The sequence below is a fragment of the Vespa crabro genome, chromosome 11, assembly GCF_910589235.1.
Source record: "Vespa crabro chromosome 11, iyVesCrab1.2, whole genome shotgun sequence".
Taxonomy (NCBI): Eukaryota; Metazoa; Arthropoda; class Insecta; order Hymenoptera; family Vespidae; genus Vespa; species Vespa crabro.
Window position 1 is genome coordinate 554,741 of NC_060965.1, and position 21,765 is coordinate 576,505.

Genomic DNA, 21,765 nt, shown 5'->3' on the forward strand with positions numbered 1-21,765 from the left:
TCTCTGAAAGGGAGGACTTTGAAGCGAGAGTGAAATGTTAATACATATGTTGTACGAGCTGTTAACATAGAGCAACGATGACGTGTAACGATTAGTTTATAGTTTTTCATCTCGTTCACCAATAAGATACGTCTCTACGATAAGTTCTGCTCGTTTCTTTCGAGAATAAATTTTTGAGACCTTGACGTCAATCAGATCGATCGCTCTTTCATTATGTTCGTCTAATAGACGTGTCGATGATTCGATTCTTGGATAAATTATTATGTCGTTATATAAAATGAGCTAATTTTTTTTTTTCTAACCCTTCAAATAAATAATGAAATCAAAAGTTAATTTATCTCAGATGTCCTTTTATTAAGTTTATCAATATCATTCTGATATCGATTATGATGACAATACGTTTCTTAGATAAATCGCTATGTCGTTACGTAAATGAGCTAACTTTTTGGATCCTTCTAATGTGAATTAATCATTTCTTCAAATAAATAATCGCTGGAATTAATATATATATGTATATATATATATATATATTACAATTCATAATTATTTTCTATGTTTCATACTCTATGTTGATCTCTTTTACAACTTCCGCTTCGTGGGAGGGCTTCGATATCGTGTGAAAGACCCTTTCACTTTTATCGAAGCACATGCATTTTCGTCGGTATAAATCAGAGGCCGATTCGATTCAGAGTACCGTAATCGTTATCTGCATTAAATCAATGATACATTCCGTATTGCAGCGTTTGTGACTCATACATTCTTGATTGCTGTTCAAATTACATAATTGCGGCTAGGCACACCTTGTCGATATCGATGATACCTTACAAATATATATATATATATATACATATATCAATATATCAATAATATATATATATATATTATTATAGATTATTACCGGTTACGACATCTCCTGCCAATAGAGAGTCTAATTTGCTTTGAATAAGGACTTTTAAACCAGATTTTCTATTTATATTTCATTTCTCTTGAAATATTATCAATGATAGTTAGTGTAACTCCTACGAGCGGAAATATCCTATTAAATATCAGCAGACTTTTGTTGATTTTTAATCATCGCCAATTGCATAATCACGTAGTGAAAACAGTAAGATATTATTATTATTATTCAAAAATTTGGTTACAAAAATAATATCGAAACTCTTTTGCGAATAGAGCGACGAGTCTTTTGTTATACCGTCGACTTTTTCTATATGAAAGGAGGTTAACGACGTTGAGTTGTTCACTGTCGTGATACTCGATGCGAAAACTGTCTCGCATGACTTGCATACGTGAGAAGTGGTTCCCTGAACAGTGTCTTATAGGCGTGTCGTTTGGTACCTGTTATCTTTTCTCGTACTCGCGTTAATAGTTAGAAAACGTATGTACGCACAACGAGTTCTTTTGCGAATAGTGGTAATAATAAAAGAGTCGTATCTACATAAGTAAAAATTGAGCAAGACTTTTTGAACGTCGCTATTATGACATTTTATGTAAAAGCCGATCTGTAGCTACGTTTATGTAGATATATATACATATAGTTTGCCGGATTTGGAAATTGGATTTTGAAAGAAAATGTTAAACGTCAAGTACGTTAGAAAGGTCTTTTATGTATATCTAATGTTTCAAAGATTCTCATACTTACACCATACGGATGATTAGATTGTAAAATTGTTGGTCAATTTTCTTAAACGCGTTCTAAGAAAAATTCCCTTTTTAATTACCGTCTTGGTCGAACAACGGAAGGATTCCCATTTAATCGATGTTTCCTTGAAAAATATCATTTTCTTTCTTTCTTTCTTATAATAAGGGTCAAGTAGATGTGTTTTAGGACAGCATCGAAGGATTAAAAAATATTTATAGAGATTTGGATTATCGAAAGAATGATTTATTGATCGATCGAGTAGGAGCGATATGAGAAAGCGAGATGTAGTGTAGAGCGTTGAGACCAAGGCATCGTTCGCACCGTGGTGTAGTCGAGATCAGAACCGGTTTTATCCGATTGCATCGTCGCAGTTAGGATCTCTACTTATCTACGGACGATGCACGGTGATGATCCGATTGTAAAAAAATTTCGATGAAAAAATTCGGTAGAATCTGGTTGTCTTTTATACCCAAAACTTTTGATTCTCTCAATTTGGTGCTATAGGTGAATTAATTTCGTTGGATATCATCTTAAACGTTGAATTTGCCTAATGAGAGATTTTAACGTCTTCCAGCTATTAGGGGTGCGGAATAAGCGTAGGTAGCTGGTAGAGCTGAATAGGCAAAGGGTGCAGCTGCTACTGCAGGAGCAGCGGCTACAGCCGCGGGTGCAGCGATGTAAGGTGCAGCAAGAGCATGATTGATGGCGTGAGCGTTGTAACTCGATGCGTAAGTACCAACCGTGAGCGCCGCTGGAACTGCCGCTGGTACGGCTGGTACAATACCGGCGGAGCAAACAGCCACGAGGGCGCCGATGAGAATCTGAAAGGAAGGATCGAATGAATCAGATTCTGAGCGAATAAATCTAAATCTTTTTTGAAATAACAATTTCGAGAAAATAGAAAAAATAACATTTCAATCAACGACTTTTTCTAGCGATGAATGAATTTTGTAAACCATCGAAGAAATCGATTGAAAATCCTAATCGATTATTATATCGATAAAAAGACTTACAAAGATCTTGGTCATCATTTTGCTTGGAGATTTCGCTTGGACTGCCAAAACTGCGATGGCAACCGATGAGCTCCGTTGTCTTTTATAGCTGGTTTCGCTTTCCAACAAAGAAACTCCCACCCCATGGTCTCCTATCTCACAATACCGAGGATCACGGTCTTGCATACTAGATGACCTCTGCGTACGTTTGGCCACGCCCGTTCGATGCTACCCACTTCCATCGGTTACCCGCGCCTTCGTCTCAAGGAACTTCTTTTTTTGGTAAGTCCATCGAACGATTTAACGAAATTCGATCGTGAAACGAGACGTGAGGCGAAAAACAAAGATCACGTTTCGCTTAGTTTCGTATCGTAGGTGTGCCCCGGTAGGTGATTTGCGAGCGTACCTCATCGGCCAACTTCCGACAGATTGACATTGAAAAGAGAAAGATTTCTTCTTCGGATCTTATCGATCGTATTTTCTTTTAAAATATGTTCGATCCTTCCACGATCGTCTATGTGCTTGCAATCTTTTTAATTGGCAAAGAATATTACGAAATTACATTTGTTTCGAATAATTAACAATATCTTAATGTATTACTTCAAAAAAAAGAAAAACCTAATAAAAGAAAAAAAAGAAAATGTATATCCTACGAATCATCGATACTACGATTACGTATATTAGATGATTACACGTCTATGTTTTAACGAGGTAATTTTAATCATCTGTTGCAACTATCACTCGCTTAGAGATCGTCCTAAATACTTTAACAAGCCTTTCGTACAATTTCTTCTCCCTATTGAGACATCGGTGGGTGAAGCGGCTATCGTCCACCTCGGAACGTGTCTTGAATTTTCTTATCAACGAAACGAATCATTGACGATGTATAAGACCTTTATATATTTTATGAATTTTCTTTCTCAATTTTTTTTTTAACCTTTTTTCAACGACGAGTGGCGCCTTAGCCCTTCGTTTTCTCTTCTCTTTTTTTTCTTTCTTTCTTTTCTTTTTTTTTTTTTTTTTTTTCGTCACGTCGGGATACCGTCGAACGCGATATTACTAACTAATGTCTTTAATACAACATAAATCAAAATCTTTTATTAGTCGGTTCCTTTTTCATTCGACTTCCTTCATATCTTTCTTTTAACTTAATTACCATCCTAATTGACTCGATTTTGTAAAGACGAGATATTTGTTAATGAGATTATTTATTATAGAATACAAAAGATCCTTATATTACGGACTATACATATCTCTCTCTCTCTCTCTCTCTCTCTCTCTCTCTCTCTCTCTCTCCGATTAGATTGTATTATTTACTATTGAATTGTTAAATCTTATAATTTAACGATTATTCTGTAATATATAATTCATAAATTTTACACTCTAACAATCATTTTGTTATAATTGATTTCTTAATTTGTTCTTCGTTCTGTAATAATTTCACGCAAATAGCGAGACTTTCTCAGCGACTTCCCGTCTTTCTTACTCGTCGTCGTCGTATTTCAAAAGCAGGATATAATCTTCAAGGTTTCTGCTGCAAGGTTGAACCAGATCGAGTTGTCGATCGTTGCCCGGATTTCTTTTACAGGACTCACGTTCTTCCTTTTCTTCGTCGGGCCCCTTTCAGGATGCACCGAGATAGAAAGAGAAGTAGTTACAAACGCGTGCACAAATAAAAAATACGTTATTTACGTAGAAGCCTGTTTCCCGCAAAAGGGAAAATCAAGAATATCACGAGTAATTCCTTCATGCGGCAGGATGTATGTACGTACATATTTCTTCGGACCTGTATAATTTCATAAGGGAACTCTCGTTGGAAAGAGCTTAAGGTTGGAAAAACGTAAGTTGCCTTGAGGATTAATTATATCGGGTAATAATTTGCTTTCTCACTTTGCTAACGAAGACGTTGGGACTGACTGGGAGATTTATTCGTAGCATGTTTTCTATTCGTGAGGAAAGAGAGACATCAAAATTGCGATATAATGAACCAACGAGCCCCAACGAGAATGGTATGAAATATTTTTCTTCGCAAATGTATATAGAAGGAAGAATGATTTTAAGAGTGGTAAGAAATGTTTATTGGTGAACGAGCGTTAACAAAAAAGAAAAAAAAATAAAGATGGACGGTCAAAGATGTAATCGTCATAGATCAATCCAATTTCATTTATGGTTTAGCCGAAAACCGTCGGTCCATAAGCCGCAGCAGCGAATTGAGCGAAAGGAGCAGCCAAACTTCCGGCATAAGTAGCTTGGAGGAGACCAGGTGCGGCAATGATCGGAGCTGGTGCCGCGGCTACGATCGGTGCTGCTGGTGCCGCGGCTACGACCGGTGCTGCTGGTGCCGCGGCTACGACCGGTGCTGCTGGTGCCGCGGCTACGAGCGGTGCAGATGCAACTAATGGTGCAGCGATGTTTCTTGACGTGATGTCGACTCTAGACGCGTACGGTGGAATATTGTATGGTACGGCCTTGGCATAGCCAATAGCCGCAGGTGCTGGTGCGGCCACTACCGGTGCCGCAGGTGCGGCCACAAGTGGAGCCGCAGGTGCGGCCACAAGTGGAGCCGCAGGTACCACTCCTGCCAGGGCAACCTGCGCCACTGCGAGCACAGCCGCGATTGTTACCTGAAAATAACACCCAAGTACGTTAGTATGATAGAATTTTATTAGACGAGATTATCTTTTTTTGTTCGTTTCGATGTTGCATTGATCGAACTCACCGTAACGAAAGAGTTCATGTTGTTGTTCGATTCGAAGAAGCACCGTACAATGCCAATGTCCGAACTGGTATCGTTTTTATACCAGTCCCAACGGCCATTCAATACACTTTCTTTCTCCTACGTGATCGAGCTCGCAATGAGCTCTCGATAGATTACGTAAAGGATGAACCGAGCTTCACGACCTAGAACGTTAAAGCTTTACCGATAAGCCGTGACTTTACTGCCACCACGATTTCTATAAATTCATCCGTATCGATGAAGAATTATTACTTTTAGACGGAACGAAATGTCACGGTTCATGAGAATCTGACAAAACAATTGTATAAATTATCATGAAAATTTTTGATAGACATCATTTATTCATTGCATTTGTCTACATTATTATTTACTTTTTCTTTTTCGATGTTTCGATTGCCTCATATAATGAATAAAATAATAATAAACAACATGAGAAGAAAGTTAACAGAACAATTGCATAAGATCTATTTAAATTCAAACAACAATTTTATTCTACTTATCGATATTAGTTATGTACTCTGCGTCGAGTTGCTATCGTCATACGTTTCTACGCAATACTTATTATATCACAAAAGTTTGGATTAATCGAAACGTTATAAATTTGATCAAGGAAGGAATACGAATTTAATGCATGATATAAAATATCTTTGAAGCGTCTTTATCATTTTTAAAATGTTATCAAAGGACATAGTTTTATGATGAAACAATACAGGATTCTGACTAACTAGACGACTATAATTGTACAGAAAGAGGAGCAAGTATTCTAGCACCATTCAATGTCTCTTCGAAACCTCATTTCCTCCCAATGTCATTTCCACATCTCATTTGAACGACGCGTTTTGTTCACCATTTGCATTAATTAAAAACTTGTCACATCTGGATCCAGAGATGTTTGTTTCACGTATTTCGTAGGATCTTTGCGAACACGTTTCAATTGGATTGACGATGACTTGCAACAACGAAAGAGAGAGAGAGAGAGAGAGAGAGAAATATCTCCGGGTATCGGTATTTTATGATACTGGAACGAGATCAGAGAGACGCAATGTTAGGATTATATCCAATAATTACTCTGACAACGTACATGACAGATATTTCATCGATGTCAATCGAGATATTTATAAAAAGCAGTCTTTATAATACATCGAAGATAATAAAGCGAAAGGGATGTGACATTAAAAACAAAGTATGGTCTATGTAGGATGAAAAACTTTTTTATATTTCTAACATAAGATCAGTAGACATAATCGAGCCAGGGAAGAAAGTAGACGTTCTTATTTAAGTACGAGGGGTGCGGCGTGGAGAGTGGGTGCGGCATATGTGAAGGGTGCTGCCGCTGGGAATGGTGCGGTGTAAGCCACTGGTGCGGCTGCAAATGGTGCTGCTACTGCCGCTGGTGCGGTGTAAGCAACCGGTGCGGCTACTGGGGCTGCGACAGCAGCTGCGGTATAGGCCAATGGTGCGGCAGCGAACGTATTGTAATTTCTCGCGATAACCTGGCTGCTTCTAGCAGTGACAATCGGTGCAGGAACTGCCGCAACCGCAGCTGGGGCTGCGATTAATCCGCCTGGCGCGGCATTTACGCACGCGACTGCTACGACGGCGAGGAAGCTCTGAAACAAATTCATTCGTGTAAATACTATCAAAGAAATTAATGAATTATCAAAGAATCGTAAGAGACAATTGCGATGCTTTCACTTACAACGAGCTTGAACATTTTTAATTTGCTTGTTGATTCGACGAGTGGACAACGAGTGACGACGAATCGTCCTACCATGAATTTATAGGGGACATCCAACCGCGCCCCGTCTCGTTCGAGCCTTGCGAAATAATTCGTTCGAAATCGCTCTCACTCGTCGTTGAAAGGATGAATGCAAAGTGGTATTGTTTCGAACTCTGGTTCTTCCGACCGATTTTCGATCGATAAGCTTCGAAAGGAAACGTTCCTTTCGCCATACTACAAATTTCTACTTTTCCTTTTTATTCGTTTTTTCATATCATTCTATATTTCAAAATTTATATAAATCTAATATAAATAATGATACTATTTCTACGTGGAATACCATTTGGATATTTCCTTTCTACTTTTATTTCTTTCTAATTTCGATAAACAATATTGATAGGTAAGTTCTGCAAATGAGCATTATCCTTGCAATCACATTCGATGGCCTTGTTTCGATCGATCCTATATTGATTGATCGACGATATACGTAGGGATTCTTCGACTTTGAAGTTCGTGCAATAGGATCGAAAGCGGCCAATAGAAATTACGTAAAGCTATGTCATAGTAAATGGTTGTATAATCTCTCCGACCGCGAATCGTACTTGGGGACAATGTATGGCAAGGTCATGCACGACTACAAAACGCCCTCAGCTCTCTCTCTCTCTCTCTCTCTCTCTCTCTCTCTCTCTCTCTCTTTTCCTCTATCTCTTTCTTTTACGCGTCTCGCGTATAGAGAAGTATGTAGCAAGTTCTATGCACGATTAGCCCAGGTCTCAACGCCATGAGCTGAATTTTAAAAGACGCAACTCAATGACGTTGCATAAAATTTTCTCGTTAGCGTTCATAGATGCGAGATAAAATAAATAGATAAATAAATAGACACAGAATGACAGAAGAGAATAAAGAAGGAGAGAGAGAGAGAAACCATAAGAAAATCTTCTTGATCGGTCGGTCGGGTAAATATTTGCAGGTGGAGACGAGATGCGTATCCAGCTGCATTCAAGATCCTGTATCTCAAGGTTCATGTAAAAAGAGGAAGAGTCAGAGATTCATTCTGGAGGGGTGTGCTTTGCGATGGGTATAAAAGCGCTTTCCGGTTCGATCAAAGATACAGAATCCACACTCTTCACTTCGAATTCAATCGTGATAGAAAACTTCCTTCAAGATGTACAAGCTGGTTAGTAAATGTTACATTTACCAAGGAACATTTTTGTTGAAGAAGAATTTTTCTAATCTCAATTTTTCATTCTATAACTCGTTATTTTATTTTTTCTATATCAGTGTATTCTTTTCGCCCTTTTGGTTGGCGTTTTCGGTGCACCTGCACCTGCACCAGCACCAGGACTTTTGTCAACGCCGGTCTTGGCAGCCTTGCCATCACCATTGTTGACCGCCACTAGCAGCCAATTCATCGCGAGAAATTACAACAATTTGGGATTGGGACCTATCACTTATGCTTCCGCGCCTGTGGTTTATCCTACTCATGCCGTCGTATCTATTTAGTGTCTGATGTTGCTCTTGCTTTAATGCGATTTGCTTCATTTTGCTTATGAAGTCACACATATAATACATACGAAACTACGTGATATCGCACACGGAAAAATGCCCGTTCATTTGTCATCCGTTTTATCTTTCATTCAATAAATCATTTTCCAAGAAAATTCTCTTTGAAATGTCTAATTTCTTACTCCTTGCCTAAATTAAATATCTATCTATTTTCCGAAAGGAAATAGAATAGAGGCTCGATTCGAGATATTTCAAAATTCACGCTAGAAACGTGCTGGAGTAGTTAAAAAAAAAAAAAAAAAAAGAAAAAAAAATGTATTAAAAAATATTATAAAAATTTGCTACAAATGTACATAACGATAAGGCTCGAACGATTTTTTTTTTTTTTTTTTTTTTTAGATTGATTTTTAGATTTTTCAAGTTTGAAAGGAAAAGTGTTGTCGCGCAAATATGGCAATGACATTGCGTCCGGAATTTGATTTTCATTTAATTAATTGAACAACGCCGAGATAATCTCGATGGCGTGTCATCGCCAAGAGCTCTATAATGCGGTACCATTTTCCGCATACGGTCGATCCTGTTTCGAGCGAACGTTCGCTTCAACCGGATCTCGGTGTGATGTCAGAGAACTTCAAGGCAAAACCCGCATATTTTTTCTCAAGTTCAAGTTCGCCGAGTCTGCTCGGTTCTCATGAGACGAGAAAGAAAGAGAGAGAGAGAGAAAGCACTAGTCACATTATAATCGCCTTCTCTCACTCTCGCTCCTCATTTATATATTAATTTACGAGTTCTACGCACTTGCATTTTTTATTAGTTCATATGTATATATATGAATATTTCCATAATGATTTGCATAACGAGGAGAATATTTAGACGACAATAGGATTTTAGAGAGCTAGCAGATTTTTTATTTGCTTATCGAGATATATAACATTGTTCGTTTTCGATTAGGTTTTCATCATAATGCGGTTGATTTTTCGCACTAGGAAAAGTGAATTGCAATTCAAACGATGATGATTCAAGGCCCTGGCGAGAGGAATCAAAGGTCATCGATAGTTTAAAGGGTCGAGATTATTATTAGACAAGCGTGTAAGCTGCTTTGTAGGCGAGAGGTGCGTACGATGCGGCGTAGGTCAAAGGGGCTGCAAACGTTTTGTATGTTAACGGAGCCGAATAGGAGTACGACGAGCTGACAGCTGCAGGTGCGGCAACGATTGGGGCAGAGTAAGCGATCGGCCCAGCGAAAATTGGTGATGGTTCTGGTGCTGGTGCTGGAGCGGATGCTGCGACGGCCGCAAGGGCGATGAAAATGATCTATAATTACAAATTTAAATCGATTAGATACATGAATTAATGAATTTTTACAATTCCTCATTGAAAGCCAATATCACAAATTTTCCACGAGAATTTCATTTCTTTTCCTTTGTTACAATTTCAAATGACAAAGTTATAATAAATACTTACCAGCTTGAACATTCTTGGAGTATTGATATTTCGACTGGTCACGATGAACTAGTAATAACGTTTCCAATATCGGGGACTCTCTTTTATAGTCGCGAAATCAAGTTGGAACAGTAGGAGAGAAGCTCAGAGCCCGGCTTGGAAGCGGGAATAACCTTGAGGATTGCTACGACCTCCCTACTCGCTACTCTGATGCATGGTCAGGCCTTTCTTGCAAAGCGCCGAGAAACGTCCATCGCGTCTATTGGTTGGTTCCGTCGCGTGGAAAAAAAAAAGGGAGATGAGGAAGAAACAAACTGTTGCTTTCGTTTTCTCTTGTATCTCAAAGACGAAGATGGCGAAGACGACGATGACGACGACGACGACGACGACGACGACGACGACGACGACGACGACGACGACGACGACGATGACGATGACGATGACGACGACGATGAAGACGAAGGGGCGACGTCCTCCACCGTACGATGTCTGAACGACGTCGAGTAGAGAAATTCAATGCGTACGGCAAGGGGGAGCGGGTGTAAAGAGGATCTCCACGAGAATCCTCCTATATAAGAGAGCCGCGTCTCGTATTTTCAGGTATTACTCTGCTACCGCCAATCAGCTCGTACGCTAGAATCAACATGTTCAAGTTGGTGAGTTCAAATATATTATCGAGTTATATTCCATTAGATTTATTCTATGAATTATTTCTTACGAATTATTTCTATGATATTTATTTCATATATAAGACCAATACGAATATTTTAATTTTCTAAATGAAAAATAAACGTTGAAGTGACATTGAATTTTTTATTAGATTAAAAAAAGTTACGCGAAATCAAAGTGATATTTATAAAATTTGACGTATACGATAGAAATTGATAATGATATTTAATTTGGTATAATCTGAAAATCAATGTGTTTCGATTTAGTTCCTCGTTGCCGCCTTGTTGGCTTTCGCCGCAGCTGCACCTGCACCGGCACCCGGTGCTATTTTGAGTGCTCCCTTGGTAACCTCCTATGCTGGTGCACCGATCGTTTCCAATCTCGGCACGCCAGTGGCTTATTCGGCATATTCAGCACCGCTTGCTTACAATACCTACGCTTCACCGTACAGCTACGTACCTTACGCCTATAAAGCTGGATATTACATCTAAAAAAAGGATGATACTCATCACAGGACCCTGGCTACGATTCATCGATTCCCATTTCTTTTTCTTCCTTATCAATTAGTCTTCTTATTACTTTTTTCCTCCCTTCCCACCCTCCCCCCCCTCTCTCTCTCTCTCTCTTTCCTTGCCACCTTCTTAACCTTTCGTTACCTCCACGTATTATCGCCCGAACGTTCAATAAACCGTCAACAATATGTCCTGATAAAATCCTTCCCACACTTCTTTCCATTCCCTTTATTATATCGATCTCATCGATTCCAATCATCAGTGAGCATGCAACTAAAAATCAATAAATCCGCTTGAAAAAGGCACACACCGAGTTGTTCTTCATTTCATTTCTTTTCTTCCGATTTTTTCGTTAAAGTAAGAACCGATTTTCACCTTTTGATATTTGAAAAAAATAATTCAGGCAATGCACGCAATTGCCTTGACTACTTTCTTCGTTCGTGACTAAAGAGAATGCGTATGTAAATAAGTAAGTAGATTTACGATAAATCTACAATTCCTCGATGCGAGTCGATCAAAATTTACGACAGATTCCTGTCACGTAAGCCGACCGAGAGAGAGAGAGAGAGAGAGAGAGAGAGAGAGAGAGAGGGAAAGAGGGACCAATTCGAAAATTCGTAATCGTACGTGATCGGGCGCCGTCCGATTTCTTGGCTTTCATCATGGAACTATTTTTGTTTTGTAGCTTAGACCACAGACGCTTTGTGCAGTGAACGCAAGTGCAGTCATTGCTGGAAGGTAACGCTGGTACACCGGCAATGTATATAACTGAAGTTGTATCGCTCGTTGCCAAGGCCACGAAACACAAAGGAGCAAGATCTGCAATCGTAATTTCATCCACTCGTCAATCACAAATTTTCTTCTCTTTCGACGGGGATTCATTAAAAATTTTTATAGAAACGTTCTATCGTTATTTTGTTGTACGAACGATCGGTATTTCGTCGTTCTTTATTAAAAAAACTAATAAAAGAATAATGTAATAATGTATATGCATATATAGATATATACGTGTGCACTATAAGTACTAGACATTCTTCATTTCGTTCTCAGGGTTCGTTGGCCGTCCCTGAAACTGCAGGTTCGCACCTGTGACCGCGAGTTATTTATAATTTCTTCAAGTAAATTGCTGCTCTCTCGCATGAATTGTTCCTTTTTTTTCTCTTTCTTTCTTTCTTTCTGTCTGACTTTCTTTTACTACGCCGACGAAGTGGCCCTTAATATTATATATTTAGTAAAAATAATGATTTATCTCCGATAAAGTAATAAATATTTAAGGCAAGCTCTGCCAATCGAATATATCTATAGAGGTATTACTGCTAAAAAAATACGTGCACGTATTACCAAAGGAAGGCACATTCTGAAAGGTTTAGAAAGTCGGCTCCTTGATAGTTACAGACCGTTGTTGACCAATAACTTGAAGAAGACGGTCACGTCAAGGAAGACACGACGAAGGAATGATTTCTTTAGGAAGGTCATTTCAAACTTTAAACGATATCGAATGAATTTCAAATTATCACAGTAGGTAAACGTTAAAAAAATGAACTTATCGAATGTCTTAACCACTTTAGTTATCTGATAATTTTATTAAAATTACTTTAATTAAATAATTATATTGCTTCCTTCCAAATGACCTTGTTAAGCATTTATCTAATACGTCAGAAGTTGAAACACACAAATAAATGACGAAAGTATTTAGATAATTAGATACACGATTATATACATATTCTCTGTAATAATAATAATCATACGATATATATTTCTATTATTATCCACTTTATCTTCTAATTGGCATTATTGTGTAATCGTCGTTAACCCAAAAAATTGCTAATTAAATATTGATATAAATTCACGTAAGACATTTTCTAACAATAATATTTCTCGGAAATCTTTCAACAAATCAGATATTATTTCTAAGAACATTATTTCGAGTAGACGTGCCGCGAATAAACGATAATTGTTTAAAATTAAATCGATAATATGAGCTGTTCATTTTGAAAGTGGCCTAAGTCCATTTATTTTCAAATCGAGATATTTAAGGATTTGCATTTCAATGAATTTAAAAATATACGTATAGGATACTAATGAGCCATACTACTTAACTGTATCTAAGGGTGTTAAATTTATATATTCCTATTAAAATAGTGGCAATTATTAAGTGAATAATACGCATTTTCTTATCAAGAATGGAGTTAGGCCACTTTCAAAATTATAAATATATTATATCGATAAACGTTTAAATTTATTTTAATAACGAAGAAACGATTGAATCAGCATCGAAATTATATATGTGCGAAAAAACGATTGCATCAAATTATATATATTATATGATATAACGATTCGATAAGCATTAAAATAATATATATATATATATAAATATATATATTTGTATTGTTTTCTATTATTATCATGAGACATAACGCATATAATTGTGAAATATTCTATTAACGAACGCATAACGGTTTTATAAATCTGATTGAACACCCAGACAGATACGAGATGTGCCAATGGGTAATAATCTACGCAACAATCGCTATTTCAGGAAAGCTTATATTGTATTTGCATCTATTGCATAACCCTTTATCAGAAATAATTATTTACGTTTGTCACAATTCGATATAACATAACTCGGAGCTTAAGGAAAACAATATTCGAAATATTACGTGTAAACGGAACGAGTTGACTTCGAGGAAAGAGGAATAAACTTTTCTCGGTCGTAATATATTATATTAAGAGTTTATATTTATTTTTAATTGAATTTTTTCACTTCAAAAATTTTTTCAACGAAGCCTTCCCCGTTTATTCAAAGATCAAATTAAACAAAAAAATATCGACGAGTTGAATTTGTTTTTTTTTTCTTTTTTCTTTCTTCTTTTTTCTCTCTCTTTTTTCTTTTTTCTTTTTTTTTTTTTTTTTTTTTTGATCTTAGACAAATGCGATCGATCTCGAGGGAAACAATTAAACTCGATTCCAACATTGACTATCGTCACTGGATACATTCGAAAGTACTGTCTATGGTTGCATAACGTAGAAGCTTTTGTTTTTACATTTCCTGAATTAATTATATAACCGATGATAACAATACTTGAGGATTATGTGAATGTAAACACGATGCAACGATTACGTATGATTTTGGTTCTCGTTCTTATAACAAAATAATTTCTATCCCTACGTTCGTTTAATGACGATTTAATTTTTATCATCTATGATAAGATTCATAATAAATGTCATCTTTATCTCTCGTCAAGATTTTCTTGAAAGGAAGAATACAATTCTTTTCTTTGGTTTCAAGGAAAGGGGCGATTTTTCGACGAAAACAGTCATAGATTGCAAAAGAATGAATCTTCTTCGACGATAAAGAGAGAGAGAGAGAGAGAGAAAAGAAAGAAAGAAAGAAAAGAGGCCAAAAATAAAGTATACGAAAAAAATTACGAAGTTGAATGCTTCGTTTTCTTTTCGTTCCTTCCTTAAATCTGTCATATCCTGTACTAACTCACTTCTCGCATTTAAGAGAAAATGGATTGATCGAAGGGCAAGGTCTCTATGTGATGTATACTTAAATTTCTTTTTTTATACCGTCGTTTTTTCTTGTTATTCCTCTTTATCGAGGTCACTTGTAATATTCCGCGATCGTTTGAAAATTACGTGATACGAGAAGAGAGAGAGAGAGAGAGAGAGAGACGCTGCGATGTTTTGCCGTCGTATCCGCAATTGAGGGCACGGATAAATTATTCCTTGATAAGGGGGCATTCATGACCCTCGAACAACCCTAGATTGACTACGACAATCGTGAAAATAATCTACGCCCACCCCGCATCCTTGTCCACCGCTTCTCGTGAAATTACAAAGATACAAGAGAATTACGAAAAATAGATCACGGAGTTGTTGTTACAATCCGTTAATATTTTCGCAAGTGAAAACAAAAATTCGATGTCTATACAACAATAGTTCGTTCGTTTTAAACATTTTACATAATAATTCTTTTCCATAACGTCATAATATTTTCGGTATCAATAATATTTGTATTATATTATAGTTTTTCTAAATATAGAATTATTCGTTTTTAATCGTATGATTCGAATAAAATGATATTTTTCGTTTTAAAAATTTGTCGAACGATCGATTAATCGCCATTTAGTTAAGCCAGAATAGAGATATTGATTATTCGCGAGTGCATACACTCTATCACATTGTTATCAACGGGGCAGCAGCGACAGCAGCAGCAGCAGCAGCAGCAGCAGCAGCAGCAGCAGCAATAGCACTGAAAGCGTCAGTACCACCAGTTCATCCACCCTTTAAGATCGATCGCCAAGTTCAATAGCCGCGACAACCCCAAACCAAAGGACCGATATATAATTCGTTTTCAAATTATTCTAATCTCCGCATAATTCCTGGATAATTCGACAATTAAAATTAAGCGTCTCTACTGTACTCCTCGAACGATTCATTTCTTAATTTATCCTTGGAGACAATAAAAAAAGAAAGAAGGAAAGAAAGAGAACGAGTGCAATGTCATCAACGATCGAAATAAAAGAAATTAGCGAAAGGAGAGAGAAAAGAAAAGTTGCGATATGAAGTTTCTTTTCCCATCTATTTCTTTCTTTTTTTTTTTTCTCCGACCCGAAGCAAGAGTACCAACTGACTAGTAACAAGATATGTACTTTTCGTAGGTTTTTCTAACTTAAGAAGGACCCAAGATACCGCCCACATAGAATATAGCACGGAGGGAGAAAAAAAAGGGACAGGAGAGGATCGTAAGAAGAACCGAGAAGTCTTCAATTTTTGGTGAAACGTAAGCCAGTGTCTTTCACCTTTGAGGAAAAAGTGTAATGTCCTCTTGCGATAAACTTCGTTGGGAACGGATACGCTTTTCTTAATCAAAATTATTGATACAATGTTCTATCGTAATTGCTTACGTTAGAGACGATATGACAGAGAAAGAGAAATATAGAAATAGGATTTATAGGCATAACTCTCAGTCGGATGTATACGTAGTCCGCGTGTTTCTGCACGTGCTACGATCCTACAATACATCTGCCCACATTCTGTTCGGAATACCTTCTAATAATCTTGTAATTATTAATACGTATTTACTTATCTAATCGAAAGGAGCAATCGTTTCTTGTTAACGTTAGATAAATGATAAAGTTAAGAAGAATCGAATAGATCTGACTTAAATGGACGATGACAAATATTATAAGATGTTTCTTTTTTTTTTTTTTTGTGACGGAGACGTAGATGGAAAGGATAATGATGTTACATTCGAGACGAGAAACCTCGACCTACGCTATGTCTCCTCTTCTTTTTCTTATGTATGTCTGAATCTGCTCAGCTGGAGATAGACAGAGAGAGAGAGAGAGAGAGAGAGAGAGAAAGAGCTTGAACTATAGATTAATAAGTTTTAATCCTTTAATCCTTCGAGAGAGACATCAGCACTCGAAATCGACGCTGATCGACGCCAAATATTTGTCCCTTCGTATCTTAACGGTCTAATCCATTCTAAATCCACTTTGCGTCTGAAACAATGTGAACGTACAAATAAATGCCCTAAGTCATTTTATAAATCCTTATATCTTTCGTGCACGTAGAATGAGAAGAACATATCGACGACGTATTTTTATCCTCGTAAAAATTTTTCTTCTAATATCAAAGTTCACGTCGAAAATTTGACGTCGGAAATATTTTGCCAAGCGAACCCTAAATCCGATTTAACGGAAATGCATACTTCAATTCTCGTGACATTTTCCTACACCGACGGCAATTTTATTCGATTCAACGATTGTGAATGTCATCGAAGATGCATCGCGAAAAAAATCTCGAATAAACGAACTCGTGATTTCGTTGACTTTTTTTTTTCTTCTCTTTTTTTTTTTTCTATAATAAAATGTCTCAAAGAAAATCTCAAAGGGATTGATAGAAAGATTCTTGATAAATTCGTCCTGTGTTTCCTTCGGAGTCTTCTACGTTCCTCTATTCATCCCCTCTTTTACTCTCTCACTCACTCCCTCCTCGTCCATTTGTTCATCACCCTCGGAGAATCCCTCACACCCTCACGTAGTACGGCAAGCATGCGCGCGACCTGACATCGCTTAGGAGGGTCTATAAAGGTGCGCGACCATCGCAACCAGCTCAGTTCGAAATCGTAAACAAAGCTTCGACGTCGAGGAAGTACCATACATTGGTCCACTACTCGATAAAAAGAAAAGTTACTTCGAATAATAGCTTGAAAGCTGAAGTGGTGCTTTTCAAAAGTGAAAGGTGTTTCGTTGAACTAAAGAAAAAATTTTCGAAGAAAGAAAAGATCATACTCCGTACGATCGAACGATCTGAGAGAAAAGAACGAGTAATTCACTCCGTACACCTGGATCAAACGAAGAAAAGTTTTTTCCGACTCGGTACTAGCGTAACCGAGTGGCGTAGGTCATTGCCAGTGATACTGGTGCATACGGCTCCATCGAGCATGGAAGATTCAACGAGATTAACAGACTCGGACGAACATCATCATCACCACCACCATCATCATCATCATCATCATCATCATCACGAGTATCGTCAACAAGAGCAACAGCCTCATCAACAACAGCTTCATCGGCAACATTCACGTCAGCATAATCGCGATCCCAGTGGTCATAGATTAGAGCTGATCGACGACGAATGTAGCACCGACAGTGGTTGCAGCAGCGGTGGTAGCAGCGGTAGCGCTGAAAAATTGTCTCGTCGTGGTAGCGCCGAACGTCTCTGCAGAGTCAATAGATCTCCTAGAAGTCATTGTTATCTGGACAGATTTCGTGGACGACCAACGAGATCGCAGGAACGATTGTCCAGCGTGCAGAGAAGCGTCGAGCGTACACGGGCGAAGTCATCGAGATCATGGAGTCCGAGCGATGTCAGGGGACATCAACGCGTAAGTGAATCTCCTTCTTACTCGCCAAGTCCATCGGACGCTCACAGTAGCAGCGATAGCGACAGCATGAAAAGGCCGTCCACCGCCGAAACCCTTAGACGAGCTTTCCAGACCCTCAAAATATCATCGAAATGGGAGAGCAAGGATAAGAAGCACGCGAAAAAGAGCCCAAAGAGAATCCTAAGAAGTCCGGTCTCTTATACTTACGTAAGAGGACTCTCCGGTCTGCCGACTCAAAGAGTACCCAGAAATGCGGCCCAGCAGCTGATGATGTCCTGCACTTGTCAAGACTCGATAGGACTCTATCGATAAGTTTCCTGTCTTTCCATCGTTCTCCGCTTAAAACGGAATTCAGAGTTGCGAAAAATTTGGAGATTTGGACTACGAGAACAATCGTTATCATTTACGTCCTTACATTATCATCCTTTTGATTCGTTCACTTTGCTTTCTTCGTAGCTTAAGCTTTCGAAGAATAAAACGAATTCATTGAATGGGGATCAATTCGTACGTCAGCCTAATATCCCTTCGAGATGATCTTTTTCGAGGAAAAATCTAATCGATCGGCTGCCTATCCAAAAGCTCTTGAAATTTTTCCTACTATCATTCTCGTACGAACTAAAAACCTTCGCAAATACTCTTTCTACGTTTATTTCCAAAGTATTTTATATGACATACCGTATACGTATATGTGATATATTCATACTTTTATTCAAGACTTAAACAAGGAAAGATACAAAAAATTGACGAGCTACGAACTTTTTTCAACTTTCTCGAGTTTATCAAAACTCGAGCGAATCGTTGGATACTCGAGGCTACGTGGAAGCCGAGATTGTAAAGTTTACCGTTGCTTCTAAAGGATGGAAATAATTAAGAAGAAAAACCCACAACAACAACAACAACAACAACAGCAACAACTTTTTCATCGCATTTTTACAAGGATCACGTAGGATCTTTTTAATGTCGTAAAGTTTAACGACCAACGTATATACGATATTTCACGCGATAGGACATCACAAATATTTCACAAGGCGAGATTCGTTTCTGACAAAAAAGTAAAAAGAAAAAAATGGAGCCAAAGTTGCCTCCACATTCACGTATACATTCGTATATTATACACACACACACACACACACACACACACACACACACATATATATATATATATATATATATATATATATATATATATATATATATAGATATATTATATCCAGAGCGCCTATTATCACAATATCAAGGAAAAGATTAGACGAAGTATATACGAAGATATGAGACGATATGACATTTAAATATCGATAGTTACCATAATCATTCGATTATTGATTGAAAGGAGTATTTTAGAAGTCGCACGTACTAATGACGAATTCGTTTGAAGAGATAGCTAGATAAAGTGAGAGAGAGAGAGAGAGAGAATAACAGATAATTACTTGTTCATGCATACATATATACATACATAATTATCTAAAAACAGTTTGGAGTCACGTCATAGTACTACTATCTCTATATTCTCCTTACGTAGCAATTTTATCAATTAATCATTAATTAGCAACGTGTTTTAATCGAATTAATTAGTCGTCATCTAAAAAAACATAAACATATTCTCGTAAGATTATTTAATCTTTCGAGTTACTAGTTTCATTCATCGATGCCAAGCCTTAGGGATTTTAGTCGAACGACGGATCATCGTCACATTGTTAATCCCTCGCGATCCATGCTATTGGGGATGATCGGTATGAAATTAATCAAAAGGAGTAATAATTTAAAGAAAGAACAAACCAAAAGATTTCTTTCCGATCGCGAGGGATTAAAAAGTACCGCTCATGCTTGCGTGTAAGAAGGAGAAAAAAAATGCACTAATGATTGAAAGAGAAAGAGAAATGTGTTTTAAACGTCATCGCGCGCGCGCTTCCTCATCCTATTCGACGTCTATCGTTGGATATATTTTACTTTAGTACGTAAAATAATCACGTACGTCGACGTTTGCTCGCGTCGTCGTGCGCAGCCAAATGTCAATTACATCGATGCGTACGACTGTCGTTTAATTTAAAATGATCGAACGAAACGATTCAAACGAAGGGCCTCCTCCTCCTCCCCACCCCAGCCCCCTTTCCCCACCCTCATCCTTTTAAACGACCAAACAAATATATCTACTCTTCTGTAAGAGAAACGAAAGGAACGTCCTATTCGTAAAAATATTTTGTTAAATTCTTCATAATCTTTAATCTTTCTCGTTATTTCGATCGAGAAATCATCGTCTGCACGTTTTTATTATCGTAAATGAACGGGCGACGAACTCTTTGATTTGGATGAACGAAACTACGATCAAAGAAAAAAGGAAAGATAAAAAGAGAGGAAGTATACCGACTAGATGATCTTAAAGAAGGGTAGAAAAGGAACGCGGTCTTAGCTTTATCAACGATTCAATCAGTACATATCATAACGCGGATAAAAAAGAACGTTACGTCATTTAGATCTTTCAATTTTCGATCCAAAGTATTAAGAAGAGGGGAAAAGAAAAAAGAACAAAAAAAGAAAAATTAATTACAGGGAAATAAGGGTATTTTATCGGTGGATATAAAGGAAAAAAAAAAAAAGAGAAAAAAAACGGAAAGAAAAAAAAGTAAATAAAAAAGAAATAATTTATGGAGCCGCGTTCTTCCCGTCCGACGAAAAAAAAAAAGAGACCACTATCCCCTTCCTATGTGTTCACAATGAACGGAGCGGCACGATGGTGACAATGACGTGAAGAATAGATAGAAAAGAGATAAAGAGATATAAGTAAGATAGTAAGAAAGTAAGAAAGAGAATTTCATCGACGGACTGTTTGTGCGACCCATCTAGTGCCTTGTAGATATCCCCGCGTGTCTGTGCGAATATGCGAATCCATTTCGCGTATAGATTAACGTGAGTCGATTACCAAAAATTAATAATGCGAATTGATGAACGCACGTATGTAAATATATATATATTTATATATATATATATATATATATATTTACATAAAATAAAATAAAATAAACTAAACGAAGGGACGACATGTAACGTTCACGAAGTAAACGCAATTGGTCTTCGTGTAAGAATGAAATTGATAGATGATCAATTATCACTGGACTGAATGTTTTGTATTATTATCTATGTCAACGTAGTTTATGTTTCAAATAAACGTTTTTCATTCTAAAACACTTTATCGATTTTTTCCTTCATTTTCTTTTTTTATCTATCCCCACTGCGAAAGCTATACACGAGTTTCCCCTTTCCCGAAGATATTCTATTCCAAGTGAATATATATATATATATATTATTAATTTAACTTATATTATTAAATTACATTATTAAATTAACAATACATTTCCAATGATCAAGTTTAGAATTATCCGAATATAGATGTTATTCCTAAAATAGCGTTTATTAGAATTTATTTGAAAATAATTTTGATCTTCAAAAAAAAAAAAAAAAGAAAACAAAAAGAGAAACAGAAATAAGGATGAAGAAAAAAATTCACATCGAATTCTTTAATGGCATCGTTATTGCATCGTCGCAGCATCGCTTACGCGGAAGATGCGTCAGACGTGTCCTCGTTCGGCATTCCCTCTCATAACGAGGACAGGAAAGAGGATAAGATGAGAGATGGAAAGGGAAGATC

At 37.2% G+C, this 21,765-nt stretch overlaps 5 protein-coding genes across 5 annotated transcripts; 3 read left to right on the top strand and 2 right to left on the bottom strand.

Annotated features, from left to right (window-relative positions):
* Window positions 1-1,863: 1,863 nt before the first annotated feature.
* On the bottom strand, window positions 1,864-5,372 carry LOC124428142 (cuticle protein 19.8-like). The gene is made up of 4 exons (XM_046971879.1): window positions 5,354-5,372; window positions 4,818-5,258; window positions 2,656-2,832; window positions 1,864-2,463 (listed from the first exon to the last, which is right to left on the bottom strand). Exons 1-4 carry the CDS (start codon window positions 5,369-5,371, stop codon window positions 2,203-2,205), a joined length of 897 nt encoding a protein of 298 aa, XP_046827835.1. The 5' UTR covers window position 5,372; the 3' UTR covers window positions 1,864-2,202.
* On the top strand, window positions 2,866-8,752 carry LOC124428158 (neuropeptide-like 3). The gene is made up of 3 exons (XM_046971910.1): window positions 2,866-2,916; window positions 8,062-8,268; window positions 8,373-8,752. The coding sequence occupies exons 2-3, from the start codon at window positions 8,257-8,259 to the stop codon at window positions 8,592-8,594; spliced, it is 234 nt and encodes a 77-aa protein (XP_046827866.1). The 5' UTR covers window positions 2,866-2,916; window positions 8,062-8,256; the 3' UTR covers window positions 8,595-8,752.
* On the bottom strand, window positions 6,567-7,217 carry LOC124428156 (cuticle protein 38-like). The gene is made up of 2 exons (XM_046971907.1): window positions 7,071-7,217; window positions 6,567-6,981 (listed from the first exon to the last, which is right to left on the bottom strand). Exons 1-2 carry the CDS (start codon window positions 7,143-7,145, stop codon window positions 6,643-6,645), a joined length of 414 nt encoding a protein of 137 aa, XP_046827863.1. The 5' UTR covers window positions 7,146-7,217; the 3' UTR covers window positions 6,567-6,642.
* Window positions 8,753-10,091: 1,339 nt separating the features above from the next.
* Window positions 10,092-11,526, top strand: LOC124428157 (pupal cuticle protein C1B-like). The gene is made up of 2 exons (XM_046971908.1): window positions 10,092-10,696; window positions 10,976-11,526. The coding sequence occupies exons 1-2, from the start codon at window positions 10,685-10,687 to the stop codon at window positions 11,198-11,200; spliced, it is 237 nt and encodes a 78-aa protein (XP_046827864.1). The 5' UTR covers window positions 10,092-10,684; the 3' UTR covers window positions 11,201-11,526.
* A 5,846-nt stretch (window positions 11,527-17,372) lies between these two features.
* LOC124428155 (lateral signaling target protein 2 homolog) lies at window positions 17,373-21,304 on the top strand. The gene has a single exon (XM_046971906.1). The coding sequence runs from the start codon at window positions 17,679-17,681 to the stop codon at window positions 18,432-18,434; it is 756 nt and encodes a 251-aa protein (XP_046827862.1). The 5' UTR covers window positions 17,373-17,678; the 3' UTR covers window positions 18,435-21,304.
* The last annotated feature ends 461 nt before the right edge of the window (window positions 21,305-21,765 follow it).

Bases quoted from the DNA above. Each gene is read 5' to 3' on its own strand.
- LOC124428155 (XM_046971906.1), top strand. From the start codon at position 17,679: ATGGAAGATTCAACGAGATTAACAGACTCGGACGAACATCATCATCAC.
- LOC124428142 (XM_046971879.1), bottom strand. The intron at 2,833-4,817 runs GTTTTCGGCTAA...AAACGTACGCAG, and splicing joins CTGCGGCTTATGGACCGACG to AGGTCATCTAGTATGCAAGA. The intron at 2,464-2,655 runs GTAAGTCTTTTT...CCTTCCTTTCAG, and splicing joins AAATGATGACCAAGATCTTT to ATTCTCATCGGCGCCCTCGT.
- LOC124428156 (XM_046971907.1), bottom strand. From the start codon at position 7,145: ATGGTAGGACGATTCGTCGTCACTCGTTGTCCACTCGTCGAATCAACA. The intron at 6,982-7,070 runs GTAAGTGAAAGC...AATTTGTTTCAG, and splicing joins TAAAAATGTTCAAGCTCGTT to AGCTTCCTCGCCGTCGTAGC.